Source organism: Wyeomyia smithii, chromosome 3, assembly GCF_029784165.1.
Source record: "Wyeomyia smithii strain HCP4-BCI-WySm-NY-G18 chromosome 3, ASM2978416v1, whole genome shotgun sequence".
In the NCBI taxonomy this organism is placed as follows: domain Eukaryota; kingdom Metazoa; phylum Arthropoda; class Insecta; order Diptera; family Culicidae; genus Wyeomyia; species Wyeomyia smithii.
Window position 1 is genome coordinate 167,404,729 of NC_073696.1, and position 19,412 is coordinate 167,424,140.

The window sequence follows — 19,412 nt, forward strand, 5'->3', positions numbered from 1 at the left end:
AACCGAACCTAATGTGAACTTTCTAGATCGGTTTAAAAGCTGCTTTGCATGCTACTCGAAGTTTATTCAACAAATGCGAACTTGAAACTACGGTTAGTTACTTAAAAATTGAGCTGAATAGAATGCATGATGGAATGCCGTCTGGTCCAGCAATGGATGCAGACTTTAATTTCGCTAATGCCGTAACAACCATATTAGCATTGATAGTGAAAACATAGAAGTCAACAGCATCTACAGGAACAATAGAAGTGGCGTTACTAGTATCAGGATCAAGGCGTGTTTTAGCAGACTTGAAAACATCTCTGAAATGTGATGCGAAAAGTTCGCACTTTTCATCAGCTGTAGAAGCGGTCAAATCTCCCAGCTTCATACATGTAGGTAGACCATAATCCTGCCGCTTCGTGTTTACAAATGACCAGGACTGTTTCGGATTCCTGCGTAAATTGTTTCCTGTTCGATTTACATGTCGCCTGTAGAGCAGTCGATTGTAGCAGCGGTATACACGGCTAGCTTCCTCAAATTGAAGTCTTGAAAATTGGTTTTTCTGTCGACAGTATAGTTTGAGCATTTTAGAACGGTGTCGCTTCAGATCTCTTAATCGCACATTAGACCAATTTCTCAATCGCGCATTAGACCAATGGCCGATTCTTGTGTTTGGCAACAGTCTTTGATAGTAAACGGTGATTACTATTCTTTAGCACACTTAAAAAAAGTAGGAGGGTGGTATTCAAGACACGACCGCATGACGTTGGACTGCGGTATTCTTATATTCCATTAAAACAAATAATAGAGAGAATTGCAACTCTAGTATTTGCTGCAATTTTATCTAACAGTGCATTTCTGAATGCTGAGACGTTAAAACGTTATAAATAATAATATATACTAAAAGAATGGATATCTTTTATTTAATCGCTGTCATTTCATACATATTCGAATCAACCCTTTGTTTGCTGCTCTACCAAGACAATCATTTAATTGAGCGAATTGGTAAAATTTTCCTATCTAAGCTAAAAGCAAACTTTACGAAACTATCTGAAATTGGAGCCCAGAACGATTCAACCGAAAATTTTAAATTTGAAAATTGTTTGACATTTAATCGATAAAACTCATGCTAGTTCCAGCCCAGCATATAACTTCATGTATTTGAAAAAAAAAAACGTTTGGTTCAATAACTCAATATAGCAAGAGCTCAATCACACGTTTTTCGGTAGTTGTTATCAAGGTTTGGGCGAGTGACAGGAAAATATCTTAACTTCTTCAGTTGTGATTTAGAGCATTTCTAATTGTTTTGTTATTTTTCACGATAGCGACAAGTTTGTTTCTTTCTCTGTGTGCGAGAAACAAAATCAAAACCGCGCACCGAGAAACAAAAACGAAAATTTAATGAATGCTCATTGAGAAAACTTGCAACTCTTTTTACCAATAATTTATGATACTCAAAAGAACCCGTTTTGATCTAAATCAAATTTCTAGCAAATCAGTGTTGGTAGTGTAGGTAGTAATTTTTCCTCGATGAATAAAGACTGGCTGAAGAAGTTAAAATCGCTGCTGTAAAATCAAATTCACAACTGTGTTCGTTAAGACGTTTTAATATTTTCAATGACAATAATAATCTTCGAAAAACACCCGCTATAGTTATTCACACACATGCTATAACTATCTAAACACGCGTTAAAACTATTCATACACACGCTGTAGCTATAGCTATCCATACACACGCTATTCCTTTCCATACATCCGATACAACTATCTATACACACGCATAAGCTATCCAACCATGTGCTATTACTATCCATACACACGCTATAACTAATCATTACACACGCAGCAGCTATCCACACACAAGCTATAACACGCAATAGCCATAATATGCTACACATGCTAGTGTCTTACACACGCTATAGCTAGCCATACACACGCAACAGCGCCATCCCTATCATCGCAAATGTCATAGCAATACAGATGCACATACGCTATATGTGCACACTGCACACACACTAAATGGCGGTAGCTTTCCTAGTGGCGGTGCTGGCTCGTGCAGTTTCTGGCTGTTTTCATTCAACGATATCTGAATTGGATTACCGCTGGTGGGGTCCAACTCAGATCGAAGGAGAACCGAACTGAATGAAGAAATGCAGCTTCCCACTACCTCCGCCGCTGCTGCCTGATACCACCGCTCTGGTTTTGCTGCAGCTCAGTTTGGCCGCTGGAATCAGCCACCGCTGCTGATTATACAAGACCGGCCTGGTGGCCTTTCACTTGACTGCTATGAGACGACACAGGCTATTATATAGCCCAAAGCAAAAATCCATCCGCGAGCAAACAAGAAGCGAGCTTGTGATTGGTTGAATGTGCACTACTTTTAACACAACTTTTAACTAGTTTAGTATCGAAAACATATTTAAATTATTATATGACAATCTTGCGCAATATTTCTCCTATCAATCAAGCCATTGGTGTTTAGAATCTGTTCAGTGGTTATGATAAAAGAAGCATTTTAAAACGGTGTTGAAACACCTGTTGCAGCTACCCAAAGCGAGCTCGTTATTGGTTGAAAGCTGTGAGACTGTTTACAAAGTCAGATCGGTTGTATCCGTTATTGTCGGCTGTGCTTGTGAAGAGAGGTGGTGATTGGTTGCTCGGTATGATTTAGACAATCGATGTGATTTATCAATTTTTCAATAGTGTATCTCGAACAATAGGTTATTTTTGTTACATAAATTCAACCGTAAAAGAATTTCTGATCGGTTGATGCCAAAACCTCGAAATTCTGAAAAGAAATGACTGATATATAAGCGCTCAAAACCTGACCACTTTTCCCTGGTTTTCCCCGGTTGAATTACTAGATTTTCAAATTCAGGTGCCTAACTTCGATATAGACGTTAGTCCAACGTCAAAAAAAAAAAAACGTCACACATAACTGCAGTGAAAGCGCCGTCAGCTTGCATGATTAGCATCAAAAATAGTTTACGAACTTTGACGTAAACCATAAACGGAACCTTCATGGGCGACTCTGCTGACCCGGTATGATTTGCTGTTGTAGGATTGTAGGGACATTCCCGTCCAGGAGCACTGCGTTATTAATTGCAGTTTAATAACGTGGTCGATTAGCAGATAACAGCAGTCGAGTCCATTTTCCTTTCCAGTTGAACCACAGATGTAAGTCATGTTTTTAACATACCTGGCCATGACTTATTCGATATCCAAACTAGCTTCTAGAGCATCCAGCATTTCCTTCGAATCAACTGGCTTGAAGGTTTCGTTGATTGCAATAAACGAAACGTTATCTCGAAAGTCGAGAAGAGATTCCAATTCCTCCACTTTAGTGTTCAAGAAATCCATACCTGTTTTTGATTGGGCAAGGGCGGTGACGATGTTGGCTAATTTTTCCATTATAACGGCTTGATTGGCAGCAATGTTGTTTAATGATGGCTGACTATTCGACTGGATTACGATTGTTCCGTCATTTAAAGCGGAATCTTTGGTGGCATAAGCCCCGTTCTCGATAACGTAATCAGCCAGCTGAAATCGCAATAAAAATAACGTTATGTTTTAATTAAAAAAATTATAACTAAACCTACCGTTTGCTCCCCCATTTCCTCTTGATCGACTAAATTTGGCTGCCGCAATGCAACATTTTGCATACCAGAACCAAAAGTGTTCAAGAAATCCATACCTGTTTTTGATTGGGCAAGGGCGGTGACGATGTTGGCTAATTTTTCCATAATAATGGCTTGATTGGCAGCAATGTTGTTTAATGATGGCTGACTATTCGACTGGATTACGATTGTTCCGTCATTTAAAGCGGAATCTTTGGTGGCATAAACCACGTTTTCGATAACGTGATCAGCCAGATGAAATCGCAATAAAAATAACGTTATGTTTTAACTAAATAAAATTATAACTAAACCTACCGTTTGCTCCCTCATTTCCTCTTGATCGACTAAATTTGGCTGCCGCAATGCAACATTTTGCAGACCAGAACCAGATGGAACGAGTTCATTAAAATCCTTACGGATATGTTTTTGACTGATAATTATTGGTGTGATCTGCCTGGGGTGCTCCTCCATTGAAGCAAAGATAACTAGAACAAGATACCTAACTTCCATTTTGAACACGATCGATTTCCGACGGTTAGTGCTGCCATCTGATGACTTAAATTCTCATAAAATTGTCACTATGAGCAAAACCGATTTATCGTGTATATTGCGTCATCGATCGTTGAGCTGTTCAAGATTGTATATGAAAAAGGTGTAGCAGTTTGGTCAGTTCGACGCTTAAGATAACATGAAGACTAATGATATTGTATGGCAGACCCCTTGGTCTGCGCCAAACAAGCGAAAAACAAAAAAAAATGATATTGTCATTTTTTGCACTTCAAAGTACGAAAGAAAAGTGTGAAATTGACTGTCAGAGTGGGGGTTTATATTGAGGGGTTCTATTTATTTTCAGGTCCCATTCTACCTAAACTTAAAGTTTGATATGTTGCAAGCTAGGTTTTAGGACCATTGTGCATATGGTCAGGTTCGCCGGGGCAGCCGAAAACTTGGCTGTAGAGCGTGCTAACGCGGTTATTAGGATTTTTTGACGGTACGCTCAATTTCAAATGTTGCGCCGATAATTCTTGATTCTTCCGGAAAGTTTCATGTTTGAGAACTAAACATTCGTCCACATTATTATCATTTTTCGGATGGCAGCACCGTACAGTCGTCCTCATGGATACTGAAGAAATTGTTGCACCTTTCAGCAGTCATGTCTTGGCCTTGTAGTTATTTGATTTTGACGTTAAGTGTACATCATATTAACAGTGTATAAATTAGTTCGACTTTTGCTCACGCGCAGCGACAATCATGTCCGATGAATTCTGCAAAAGTCAGGTATCTTGTTCTAGTCATCTTTGAATACATGCAATCGATACAATTTAAATCCTTCGCAGTGTTTGATGACGGATGATGACGGATTTTTGGTGTGCGTACTTTACAATAATGTGAGCTAAAATTCATGGGCAACTGTGAACCGGTTGGTTGCGCATTCAATGAAGACGCGGACTGAGTAACATCTACTCTGTTTTATATTTCTATGCTAAAAGTCAAAAACTGAGTACTCAGTATCTCTCCTTAGCCGTATTTACTCATTTTTGCGTAATATGTGCGAATGTCAAAAATTTTCAAGTAGTAAAAGCAGTATATATTCTGATGCTAATATTCGACGTTTTATCAGTTATTTCAGTTTCGAGTTATTTCTAAAGTGTTACTCAAAGTTGTAAATTGGTTCGAGCCCGAGCCACTAACGGCGTCGAAGATTTTAAAATGTACCTGGCATCTCTCGAGAAAGAGCAACCTCACATTGCTTGTATTACACTGAAAATAAATCGCACGCTAATCCCTAATGCTCTTTACATATGAATGTCAATAAATGAAGCTAATCATTCTATTATGTCGACCCATATCGATTTTTATTGGAACCCACGGTATTTTAACGTGTTTCGACATTTGACGTGTGGAAGCATTGAAATCTGAGTGTAAAATGATTGTTTTGGTATCCATGACATGGCAAACCTAAGTGTAAGACACTTGATTTCGTGCTGTGAACTGAAACGCAAGTGTATTCCACGTAGATATGAAATGTTTCATCTATTAGCACAGAAGTAAGTGGAATCCACTTGGCAGTAACGTGTCGATTTTTTACAGTGTAGAAGGTCTTTCGAAACAGGTCGAATGTTCGTTGTCGTTACCAGATAGATTTCCTTAAATGTACCTAATTCAAATCAATGTTTGGAATCAAAATTCCAACAGATTTGCACATGATTACGGACTTCATGTCAAGTACCTTATATAAATGATTAAACAACAGTTCCCGAGCAACTGTTAACCGTATCGCTGCTGTTTCAAAAGAAGCCGCCAAGGCAGAAGATGTTGAAGTTGTTTGAACTATGTTCATTGGACTACTTTTTATCTTTACGAACTAATTTCATTTTTGTCATATGACTTACATTTTAAGTTTTAGTAAAGCGGGCAATGTATGCAGTTTGCGAGGATGCGAAAATGAACGGGAATAGAAGGTGTGACTTTTAGGCTTAGAAAAAATTTTCCCTCGTCCAGACGGGACACGAACCCGCAATCTCCGTTGTCTCCGGCAAGGTGTTTTGGCCAATTAAACTACTGGGAAAGGTATAAATAGTTCTAAACCAAAGTCGAATCGCCCTCTACTACACTGTAAATAAAAATCACGTCGAAGTAAAGTGATTTGCTGTTGAATTCGCACTACTTGCCTAACATTTCAGAGTTGAATGGAAATCTTTCGAAATATATTAATGCAAAGAACGATGAAATCAACAACAAATCACTTTATTTCCTGTTGTTATGTTCATCTTTGTTGATATGCTTATGTTTGAGATACGGAATTTCGGTCAATTGGATAATTATATAAATTCACAGTAAATTCAAAAGACTTCTTTTTATGTTAGATTTTTCATTTTTATTTTATTTTAAATTTTTAATTTAATAATATGATAATCCTACAGATGATTCCTGTCACTGTATCGATGCAATCGCTTTCAGGATCTGTAAAAGAGTCGTTTTATTGTTATTTTAATTCAAAAGATTCAATAAAACTCACGCTCAAATAAATTTTTGATCTCTGGCTAAATATGCTGCTGGCGCTGTTCGCCATCGTCACTATTTTTGTTTCGCCTCATGGTTTTGACGTTTGTCAATTGGAATTGCAGCTGTAATTCAATTGATTTAAACAGTGGTGATAATACGAGAGATATTCATCATAATACGATGGTGATTTCCATTAACCAGTTTTCAACGCAAGATCATTTCATTGGAAAGTGGTAATCATCGAGAAATCAACACTAAATCACTTCAACTTGCAGTTCGATGTGACGAATTGAGTCAAGTGCAAAAACACTTGAAGTAATCGTGACATTTTTTCTAAGTGTATTGTGTTCCCGTATCTCAGCACGCCAACGATGAACTGCACACACTGCCCGGTGGGAGTTTTATTTTTTATAACTGAGAGAGTGATCTCTTCAGGCACACAGTGTATAATGACTTATTATATCTACAGCGGCGCAAGCGATGAGACACCTCAGTGTCACATCCTGAGAGATCACTCTCTCAGTTATAAAAAATAAAACTCCCACCGGGCAGCGTGTGCAGTTCATCGTTGGCGTGCTGAGATACGGGAACACAATAGTAGAGGGTGATTCGACTTTGGTTTAGAGCTATTTATACCTTTCCCAGCAGTTTAATTGGCCAAAACACCTTGCCGGAGACAACGGAGATTGCGGGTTCGTGTCCCGTCTGGACGAGGGAAAATTTTTTCTAAGCCTAAAAGTCACACCTTCTATTTCCGTTCATTTTCGCATCCTCGCAAACTGCATACATTGCCCGCTTTACTAATACTTTTTATCATTTATGAATAAACAAATGATGATTTGCGTTTAATTGATGGTTTTTCATTTCAATTGATATCTGAAATAATTCCTTTAAAAATATTTGATTTACAAAAGTGTGTAACTTTCACTCAGTTCCGTTGATTTGTGATTAATAGCAACAGAGTAAAATTTGCTCAGTTTCTGACAGATAGATATGTTACCCAAAAGTGAGTAATAGCACAAATACTCTATTTAGAGTACGTCCACATTTAACGAAACAGAGTGCTTTTTAACTCAGTTAAGAGTTAAATTGAATGAGCGTGTAGCAGCACCCAACAAACACGAAGCGAGTTTTTGCAAAAAGGCAGACAATAAAGAATAAGAAGCCAGATTTTCCATGCTGCCCTATATTTCAAGTAAGGCCACAGACGCGCTTATGCTATTGCATTGATTTGTGTGTGTGACATATAATTCTGTCCCACCGTGGTCCTCTAATATATTGGGTACATTAAGTTATTATGTTCATTGATGATGATGGATTTTTGTTTGAATATAGTTGTATAATAATTAATATTAGAGTTAAACAAAATGAGTCGGCTACACATGTTTGAGCCACGCGCGCGTAGACTGACATAGACAATCTGGATATTGAGTACATCAGGTTTAAACCCCTGAAATTGAAACAAAAAGCATAACGGGTTGATAAGTTGCTTTTTGGGTTGCTGTCACCTTTATTTTCTTTATTTATTTGCTTTTGCGATTTAAAAAAAGGGTTCGGAGAAAAAAACTGAAAAGGCTTGGGTTTGCCTGTGGACTGTAGAGCTCGTTATCGGGAATTATAGTGTCATAGGATCTCTCTCTCGTAGTTCTGGATCGTTATCCAGAACCAATTCTGATTAGTTAACGCTCCTAAATGTTAGGTTCAATTCCTAACCAAGTCCAGATAATTTTCGGGTTGGACACGTTCTGGATGAGCCTTGGATCAATGTTATTGAAAAATCGTTTATTTTTTATTTATTTTCAAATTATTGGTATTCTTTTGAAGGGTTACTATGTCTGTATTAATAACCAGTCCGTTATTTGTTTGTCAACTGGTTACATTGTATGACTCTATATAATATCTTACTTAGATAAATCGACCAGCTCAAACCGATGTAGGGGTATGAGGTGGGACCATCATCATCATCATCCCATTAGGTCTATTGACCGCAGGGGTACAAAATATGCAGATTTGTTTTCAAAACGCAGATTTTTAGAGTCGATGTGCAGATTTTTATTAATTCGCCGATAATTATATTTTTTCCAGAGTTTCTGCAGATTTTTGTCAGAGTTTCTTTATATTTGCGCAGACTTTCTCAATATCTGTAAAACTTTTTGCAGACTTTCGCCAGCGCGAACGCAATTTTCCCAAATCAGGCAATTTTTTTTCTGATTTTAAGCAGATTTTGTCGGTTTTCCGAGTAGTTGCTTACATTTTTCAAAAACACCTGGCATCTCTGATTTCCTGTATTAAAGATTCGCGTTGACGGTGTTGCTGATACTTGTTTGGTTTTTACATGCGAAAAAGAAGGAAGGAAATATTTTCGCTTTTGTCATCACGCACATTTTGACAATTACATATGAGTGTTCACGTAAGTGCGAACAGCCTTAAAAATCTCTTTCAACGCGAATAACCCGAATCAAGAAAAAAAGGTAGCTTTTCATAGACCAAGTAGCAGGCAGAGTATCGATGCTCCGCCCTCGATATCAACCTGGTATCGATACTACCAATGACGAATTATCGATACACAAGTATCGATACTTCTGCAATTTTTGGCCAATGCTCCCTATAAAGCAAAGCAAAGCCTTGGTGCTACATTCCGATTCGGAACTTGACCTTCTGTTTACCATACACAGACTTCGCAGCCAACCGTTAAGTGTACAGGACAATAGCGCTACGATCCTACTGACACTAACAGTCTCGCCCGAGTCAAGACTCGAACCTACGATGACTGGCTTGTTAGGCCAGCATCGTACCTCGAGACCAGCTGGGGAGGTAATGCTGCCTACACTGAAATAATCTCACCTATTCGTACACTCAAAAAATTATTCACATTGTATTTACGTGTAAATTGATATGGTTTTTATCCACTCTACTTTTCCGGTAACTGCAACATGATTGTCACGTAAAATGAAATCTAACGAGTTTAAGTGAAACTGATGGGTATGACCAGTGAAAGATATGTGTTTTTCAAGTATGTTGTACCAAATTTTCACGTAGTATTCACAAGGAAATTAAATGAGAACGATATGAACAGGAAGTGAATTTTAAGTTGTAATATTTGATAACTTCGAAAATGCTTATCAGTGCTGTAAAATAAATCTCTAACGAGTTTTCAAGTAGACGTGTGTGTATGTAAACGTAAACAAAACGAATATAAGAGCTAACGCACAACGAGAGATAAATTCCAACATACAGTTGTAGGCTGGTTTCATTACATGTTCATGATAACAAATAATTTATATGGGAAAATGTTTTTTAGGTTGTTTATAAAAAAAATAGGAAGTTTTACTGTTAATTATTAATCAATTTAATCAACAAAAGTCATTCTTAACCCTAAACAGGAACTTTCTACCATCTATTTCATCATCAATATTTCGATTAACAGCATATATCATAAATGGGGGCCTAGTGAAAAAGTTTATATTTACTATGTCAAAGATACCTGAACAACCGGTTGTTTTATACGCTAAATAATGATTGTGGAAGGAACCAACATTCCAGACGTGCAGAATCAAATAGAAGGAATTTTCAAGTGACAGAATTTCAACAATTTCATATAACAACATGCTGTTGAGACAATCTTTTGCAACGAATTGTCCCGTTTTGTAATTGGTACCTTTGAAAATAACTGAATTTGAGAGCATGAGTGTAAAGCCGGTGTTTACATTTAAAGGTTGAAGGAGCTTTTGATAGTAACTGCGCAATCTAATATCTGACATTTGAAAATTACTAGTTACAACAGGTTTAAAAAAACTCTGGCTCAACAAATCGCTTGAAAATTGTAAATAGGATTTGACGCAAAGGGTGTAGCAAATGTTTTTTCTAGATGTTATTATGTTAGCATATTGTTTAAAACCTTTATGTTTCGATTCATTGCGGAAGCACATCATATTGAATATTGGACCGCTTGATAATAAAACACTTGGATGATGAACAACAAAGTGATGTTTCGGTTTCAACTCTTTTCCGAACAAATTAATATATAAGGAATGATGAATGGCAATCAGGTCTTTAAGCTGTTGTATCTCTTCTAACTGGAATGAAGGTTTCAGTGAAACTTCAAATAATTTTATCAAATAAATCGCATAATTCCATATCGGCTCCCGCAGAGGGATGTACTGACCTACCAGTAAGACAAAATAGTGACAGAAAATTCTCATTTCATTCGATGTCATTTTCAATGATACCGATTTCTTTTTTTGCTTGCTTATATAAAACTTATTTCTTACGTCTATTCATATCTACTAATGTAAAATACTTTTTCACATATATACAGTAATCTAAAATTCCATTAAAACCATATTTGCAAACACCTGTACTAAAAAAGTCATGCATTCCATCAACGCTTTTGTTTTCTGTAACGTGAAACGATGGTAACTCGTTGAATAATGACCACCCTGCTATTCCAGTGTCACTATGCCTATTGATATCGATGTCTTGGTCGTAATCCATGCGACGGCGCAAACAGTCCGCATGCTCTACAAGATCCTTTTTCAATAACTCTTTCGGTCTCCTACAGAAACGGCAGAAAAAGGGAAGCGTTGAATCCAGCAGACAATGAAAGCATGGAATGGACACCCAAGTTGTCACCTTGTAATAGGCACAGCACAAACTTCACCAGCTTTGCTTCTTCCTTGATGTTCAACAAAATACCTTTATCCTCTATCTCGGCGAACCTCGCCACCAGCGCTGCAATCAATTTATTAATACCAACATTTTTCATGTCAATCTTTTTGAGCATTCCAGCAACAAAAATATTACTCAACTTCGACCCAAATTCTGCTGGTATTGTTGGAAAGTTGTAATAAATTCCGCACACTGCGTGTCGATTATTGTGCGAACTCTGTGAGTCATTAACCTCAAACTCGTCAGCATAGAGCCAAACTGGAACTACAATATCATTAGGATACTTCTGTCGGACTCCACGCCACGTGGAACCATTAACAAAATTCAAAATTGAGTGTGACTTTTCTAACAAAGTTTGATTTTCCATTGTAATTTAAATACATCATTACATTCAAAAAACGCTTTAATTTGGCTTTCGATTGGCATAAGTATGAGATAATTTATGGTCGAATCAGAAACGATCTCTAGATCATGAAATTCTGAAACCCTCTGACAACCTTTTTCTATTGTTACGACGGACGGTAGTTCTAAGCCAGTATTTGCACTCACATATTTAAATAACTTGTAATCAGAATTAATATGTTTGAATAAAGATTTCATTTTATTTAAAGTTTCTTTGAAAATAAATCCGTTTTCTGTGCCTGCAAGAGTCACATCAAGATTGTCCAAATGCCTGGCCAGTTCTGCAATCAAATTTGACACCTTGCATTGCACATTATAGACATCTTTTCTAGAAAAATTATTGTTCGCATGTAGTTCTAACGTGAAGCTAAGAGCTGATTTATCTATTAAATCAGAACTAATGAAAGACGAGCTTCGGTCCTCATCAATTCTAAGTTTTTTACTCTCACTGGGTACTACTTTCACTGGGCTCACTTGTTCTCTACTGATGAAGTTGTGCTGAGATTCAATACGCTGAGGTATTTCGACTGACATATTGCTGAGACTTACAAGATTTAAGTGATTAGTTATGTGCTTCTTAAATGGGTACAACTTCGAAAACATTTGTCCGCAAGAACTTATCGTACAGCGGTAACGATAATTTGTAGGTATTCCATGTTGCTCCTTCAGGTGCGTGAAATATTTGTTGGCAACGGTAAACACACTGTCGCAGTTGATTAGCATGCAGACAATCATGTTGCTGATTTTTTGAATTCATCCAAATAGTTACGAAGTTTATTAACAGCGGCGTATGTTTCGCGTTGTGGTATACCGTATATGATATGGCTAATAAATGCCAAATCAATTTAGAAATTCTGGAATACGGCAGGGCAAAGACAGCAGTGAATTTTATTAGCACATCGATTGCTCTAACTGCCGAATCAAGTTCGTACCGTATGTCCTCGTGCTGCACGAAATACCGCCCACTTATTTCTTTGATTCCGTTTCCGAGACCAATTAATTTGGGCACAATCGGTAAACCACGATTGTTATAACTCGCGTACACGCTGGCTACCTTTGCTGAAATTTCGGTCTCGTCTTTGACGAAAATGATCGAGTCGTCCTGAGCAACGCAGATAGGTGGTTTGAATCTAACGCCTGCGGATATTGGTGGCAGCACGGTATTTAGCAGTAAAAGCAAAGCACATGCTCTTTTATCTGGAATTAAAAAAATATCGATATTATTATTTGAAGCAACCTCAATTTTTTAATTTGTGATTTTTTGATAATTTTTTCCTCTATTCATATAAAAAAAGGAGTTCTAGAGATATTTAGTTTTATTTATAAAAAAATGTTCAAGAAAATTCAGAAAATTAAGAAAAATATAAAAATATAGTAAACTCTATAAAATATAGTGTACTATATATTTTTCAAAATTTCCTACAAAAAGGCCTAAATTTTAAAGCAACTCTGGGTCTGAATAAGTAGAGTTAATAACAGCAGCAAAATGGGTCCAGAAATCATACGTTGTTACTATTTAAAAAAAGTGTGCTCAATTTGATAAATTTCGTTTGATTTTGAGAAACTCGAGATTTCGCGAAATTTCGCACAGCCTTGCACGCATCAAATTCACACGGTTCTATTGCGATCATCAATGGTGGGCATCACAGATTTACTCTTTATCCTTTCTTTTTGTAACAAAAATTGGAATGCTTCGCGCTTTTCTAACATTCTACTGATCCTATATTACACAAACTTTCACTAAAAACGTAATACTTTCGCTTAAATGACATTAAGGACAAACATGTCCAATTGTATGTGTACGACTGACTTCGCCCATCGTGGTGAAATGGCCTCGAATGCCGCCGATAGTTCTGTCCGCCCAACTGTTTATATAGTGACTATACTCGATACGTAAATCCGCCAGACTATCGATTCAGTGACTATATCTTTATTATGACAAACAGAATATCTATTGCATATCGTAAAAATCAACAAAAGTTTAGGAGAAATCTCAGCTTTGTAAGTATCTTTCAGTTTCTGCGAAAACTTATCAACTCAAAATTGTTGAATATTTACAGTGACACTGAGAGCAATATTCTGTTGCCGATATTCCAGGTTGCTTGCGGCAGTTCTAAGTGAAAAAACTAGATTTGACGCACTAATTAACTACGATACAAAAAAGATTATTAGATTCCATATTAGTTACCAAGGCTTTTATGTGTACTGATCTGAGGTTTGGTTCCAGATTGTAGTTCCAATATTTGTGAGTTAATGTTTCATCATAGTCTTTCGATTAATGAAGTTTTTCAATTATTGAACAGCTATAAGAATGCGGACTAGCTAATACTCAAGCTCTATCAGTTTTATCAGGATTAAAATATAATGTTTCGCTTTGCCTTCAGTGATCACTGGCTGTATTATATAAAAGCTTCAAGTCCTGTTAACGATATCTGATATACCAGCTAGTTAAATCGTGATTGACTCTTTGAAATGTCATAAGTAGTATAATTGGACGATTTTCCAGCATGATTTTGTTTCATCATATTAATACTACAGATTTTCCGACACAATCACAATCTAAACTGAGTCTGGATAGAAGCGATTTTGTTTCGAGAGATTATAATCAAATTATTTTGTGAATCCTAAATCGCTTATGTTGAATTTGAGAGTATGATCATTTCTAAGATTGTACGATGTCACACATACATCCATTAAGGCAGACAGTGTATGCAACCCTTAACATAATACATATTTGCACAAACCAGAATAGTTTCATTACAGTTATAATTGTAACATACCTTCGTCACAGTTATCAAGAATCTCGATCAAGTCTGTCGCAGAGGGATCTAAAGATTTTATACTGAAAAACGGTTTCAGTTTGCCACTTATTGTCTTCAGGATGTCTAAACCTTCTGGTGCATTGGGAAAAAGCGCAACAAAGTCCAGATCAATCTGAAAGTGTTGTTAAATATCAAATAAATGCTGACAGACTGTTTGGCAGACTCACCAATTGATATCCAAATGTGTTACGGTAATGTGGATATTCTTTCAACAACGTAGCAGATGTTTTCGCATTTCTCAAAGAATGTTGTCGGATGTGGAAGCTTTCTGACCAGAATTCTAAAACCGTTGTCCATGGTGACTGGTTTAATGCTAACCACTTCGATGCGTCGTTACTACATGTTTCTGTGAGGCTTTTAGAATTATACTGAATCTTTTTCACGTGTTGTTCTTCTTTTATGTTGCTTTTTCTTTTACTTTGTCGTAAGTTTCCTATCTTATTCGCGATTTTCCCACCCGGGTTTTTACGATCGCCTCCTCTCGGTATATAATAATTTTGCTAGAAATATTACACTTGTTATTTCTGAGGATTTCAACCATAAGTTTAGCCTACCTGTTTTTCTTTCACAAAAAGTGTAGTTACTGTAAGACTGTATTTATTCAAATCCTCAGCGGTTAGTTTCTTTCCGAGACCTATGTGATACTGCGCGATTATTCCTGAGAGCTGCAGTTGCTTTGCCTCTGACAATTCGCCTAAACTTGCTCGCTGCAAAATTTCCTTTCCAATCTCACTTGCTTCTAGCAGATTTTTTAAAATAATGGGGCTGAATGGCTGGTGAAGAAGTTTTTGCTGTGTTTCTGATGTTCCCGTAATGCAAACTTGGTTCTCTTCTTGCTGATCGTTTTTTGGTGATACTGTAGATTGATCTTCAAATAATGGTGTGCAGCAGGCCAAATCAGTGTCTGCGCGATCCTCTTCCAAATTTAAATGTTCCACAATTGGGGCTTCGGAGATATTATGGTCTTTTTTTATACCTGACACTGGTATTTCGCAAGTTTCTAACTCCCGTTTAGTACTTAAAATCGGACTTCCATTCGTGGTATCTCCAGTCAAAATTTGTTGTATTGCTATTTTCTGAAAATGACCAAAATAACAAATGTGAATACATAAATCAATGTGCACTTACGTTTCGTTTTCGCCACACATTGATTTTTTCATACAGATTATCGTAACTCCAACTTATTCCAAATGGCTCTAGATGGTTGTGTAAATCTTCGACGTCGAATGTAAGCAACTCGTAAAGCCCGAGATTACAATCTATGGATAAAGTAGTTATTTAATTTATTTGTTTTATTTATGTATTTCGTACCGTTCATTAAAATTCTGATTAAATCCTGTGGTAATTGTAAGTCGTCTACCAATTGTTGCGCCATCTTGAAATTCTAAATTTTCACACAGGAAGCTCACGTACTTTTTATGTGTTTTTTTCTACGTGTTATTTTCATATTGAAGGCAACTGTCGATAAAGTAGAATTTATCTTTACTTACGCGTAAAAATCACTTCAACCACGTAACACGACCAAATTCTCAAATGATATGATTGTATCGGAAAAATCATGTAGCATTTAAGTGAAAAATATTTTGAGTGTATTATATTGAAGTGTTATAAATTTGCACTATTAGAACTTCCAATCAAAACGATGTGATCGGAAATGTGTCATGCATTCTCCATAGGATCGTCTGATAGACTCTCATTACTACCAAGCATTTAAAATAGATAAGAAAATCCTTTAAAAACTAAAGAACAAATAATTCATTAGACTCATTGGAAATGCCATAATTTATATCTTGGCATACAATAACAATTTCATAGGAAAATCTCATACATTTCGTGTTATTATCCTATAGAAATAACTTCACTAAAGGGACTGTTTCTTTCATATGATATGTACATGAAAACAAATTTAAGTGCTTTTTATAAAGGATACAAGAATTTATTATAAAAATAATATTATTTCAAGAAATTGGTACTTGATTGTTGACTGTTAAACGGCAATCCTATAAATTAAAGCAAAGATGAATTACGTCGGTCAGTGGCAGTCACAACTTTCGAGAGATTTCACTACCGACTTCCTGACAAATGATTAATAAAAAAGAAATTACCGGTTCAACGTTGGCCACTTGATCCGAGCTCCAATGGTCTGTTCGTTGTTTGCCCTACGATTATAAAAGTGCCTATTTCTTCGGTGTGATCTATAGTTGTGAATATCTATGCAAGTTTAAACTCAAATGAAATAAAGAAAAATAACTTACCCATTGGAGATAAGAAAATATCCTTCCAATCGCTCAATAAGACGCCGTCTTCTTGTGGTGTAGCCACTTTGAATAAAAATCTGGATTATTCGATACCAAATCCAAACGTCAGAACAAAACTTCACAAGTTAAACTGACAAAAAGTCACGGCGACATGTGTTTTTTAATGGATTTATCAATAAGATTTATATGTTGGTTTCGATACATGATGGTTTTATATACCTACTTTATGATTATGTATTCCTTTATGATTATGTATACTTTATGATTATGTATGTTACTTTATGATTATGTTACTTTATGATTATGTATACTTTATGATATGTATTTCGCAATGTTGCCTTTAAATTTAAATTTTTACGGCACATGTTAGACGTAAATGAATTTCAAATAAAATGGATGTGAAAATCCGATAATTATTATTCCATTGTGCGATTCGTTAAAATTATTGTATCACATTTAATTTACAAATGGATTTCCAATGGAATCATATAAAATTAAGAGATCTTGTGGTACGTTAAATTCATTGGACAAATTTAATAGAGAATATATGTCGACTTGTTTCAGTGTATAACATCGATAATTATCGTTAACGTCAAAAAATTGACGATAATATCGATGTCGGAAATTCATCGATATTATCGATAAGTATCGATAAGTTTTCCATTACTAGTGAAGACATTTTGAAAAATGACCTGGCATCCTTGATTGCTAGTGCAGAGCAGGAATACCAAATGTGCAGATTTGTCTGCAAAACGCAGATTTTTGGAGTCCGTGTGCAGATATTCATTGATTTGCAGACATTTGCAGTTTTTCCACGGTTTCTGCAGATTTTTATCAGAGTCTCCTTATATTTGCGCAGATTTTCTTAAAATGTTTGCAGATTTTTACAGACTTTTGCCTGCGCGAGCGAAATTTTTTCGGATTATAGATGGTATTTTTCAAATTTCGAGTACATTTTTCCGGGTTTTCGAGCAGTTGCAGACATTTTTCAAAAACATTTGGCATCTCTGGTGCAGAGGGTTCGAGCGAATAAACAATATATTTGCACCAAGTATTTTATTTTCGTATTGAACAAAATCTTATTAATAACATTTATAAAACATTTGTTCTTTAGGTATGTATTCTTTTATCAACACAATAGATTGAGTAATACCCAGCTATTTTTCAGCAATCATGGGAAACAAGCAAGTCAAGCAACATTTTGAAAATGCCCAGAAAACTGGTGTTTTGAAAATATCTCAAATGAGGCTCAACGAATTTCCATCGGCATTGAAATCATTTCCAAACGTTTTAAAAACTCTAGATTTGTCTGAGAATCGTTTCACTGAACTACCTGATGAAATCGGCAAATTTACAATTTTAAAACATTTATGTGTCAGTGGAAACAGACTTCATTCTTTAAACGATAATATCGGAACACTCGTAAAACTTGAAACATTAAATGCTTCAAACAACTTAATTGATAGAATACCTGTTCAACTTAATCATTGTTTGAATCTAAAGCAAGTTATATTGGGAAACAATCAAATAACTGACTTTCCCGTCATGTTTTGTGGTTTGAAACACTTAGATTTGCTGGATTTATCCCGAAATAAGATTACAATTATTCCAGATTGCGTAAGCAGTTTACAAGTTACCGAACTAAATGTTAATCAAAATCAAATATCAGATATCTCAGACAGTATATCTCGTTGCCCTAAGCTAAAAACATTACGGATTGAAGAGAATTGCTTGCAAGCGAATGAATCGTTGTCAAATATTCTAAAGGATTCAAAAATATGTAATATATCTGCTGATGGGAATCTTTTCAGCTCTAAGGAATTTGTAGAACTCGCTGGATATGAAATGTACATGGAACGATATACGGCAGCACGAAAAAAAATATGTTAATTCAGTCTTTAGAGCTTTTTAAATATTTAAATAATGAGTGTAAATCTGACTAATAAAAATATTTATTTGTTATCTATTTTGTGGTATGTATGAGGTATTGCTTGTGACTTTTTGGAATGGGGTCCTAAAGTTTTGAACGGCTTCTGGTTTTTATATACCAGCTGGAAGAGTGCAATTTTCTAATCAAAACGTAATTTTTGAAAAATATCGTTTTCCTTCGATTTTTAAATGAAGAATAAAAAAGTAGGAGGTTGTATCCAAGACACGACCGCATAACTGACGTAGAACTACGCACACTATTAACAAATGCATTGTTGTTAGTGTTTCCTTAATGAGTCATAGTCTACTATTGCTTTCTTTGTGCTGCCTCAACAGTGGGGGAATAAAGACACTGAAAACACGAGCTGTAAAAGCTGTTTCACATTCAGTAAATTAGACGGCCGCTACAGATTTAAATTGCCAATATCCAGCACAGATTGTTCGCTTGAGTTGTCAAAAAATTATTAACTTTTAAATACTTGTTCATTTGGCTTGAAAAGGCATTATGCTGTTAAAAATTGGATTTGCAAATAGAAACCTTTCTGCTACCTAAGTGGTGGGGCAATAACGGCAGTCTGACGACACACACTGAGAAGAATCGCGCTGCTCCTGAGACATGGTGACCAACCATAGGGCAAGTGATTTGTTTAATTCAAAGGCAGCCACAGCGATTTCGTTTGCTCGCTGTTGCGTTTTGCATCATGTTGCAACTGAGCAGCTGGGAGACG

General features: G+C 36.1%; 2 protein-coding genes and 1 long non-coding RNA gene across 5 annotated transcripts in view; all 3 read left to right on the forward strand.

Moving 5' to 3' along the window:
• The window catches only part of LOC129727207 (glutamate [NMDA] receptor subunit 1-like), a 476,845-nt gene that overhangs the window by 181,648 nt on the left and 275,785 nt on the right, over positions 1–19,412 (forward strand). The window lies entirely within an intron of this gene.
• Positions 1–19,412, forward strand: part of LOC129727211 (uncharacterized) — a 40,514-nt gene that overhangs the window by 13,562 nt on the left and 7,540 nt on the right. The window lies entirely within an intron of this gene.
• On the forward strand, positions 17,716–18,721 carry LOC129727210 (leucine-rich repeat-containing protein 57). Its single transcript, XM_055684785.1, has 2 exons — positions 17,716–17,869; positions 17,924–18,721. The coding sequence occupies exon 2, from the start codon at positions 17,929–17,931 to the stop codon at positions 18,643–18,645; it is 717 nt and encodes a 238-aa protein (XP_055540760.1). The 5' UTR covers positions 17,716–17,869; positions 17,924–17,928; the 3' UTR covers positions 18,646–18,721.

Coding starts and splice junctions, on each gene's coding strand:
- LOC129727210 (XM_055684785.1), top strand. CDS start 17,929: ATGGGAAACAAGCAAGTCAAGCAACATTTTGAAAATGCCCAGAAAACT.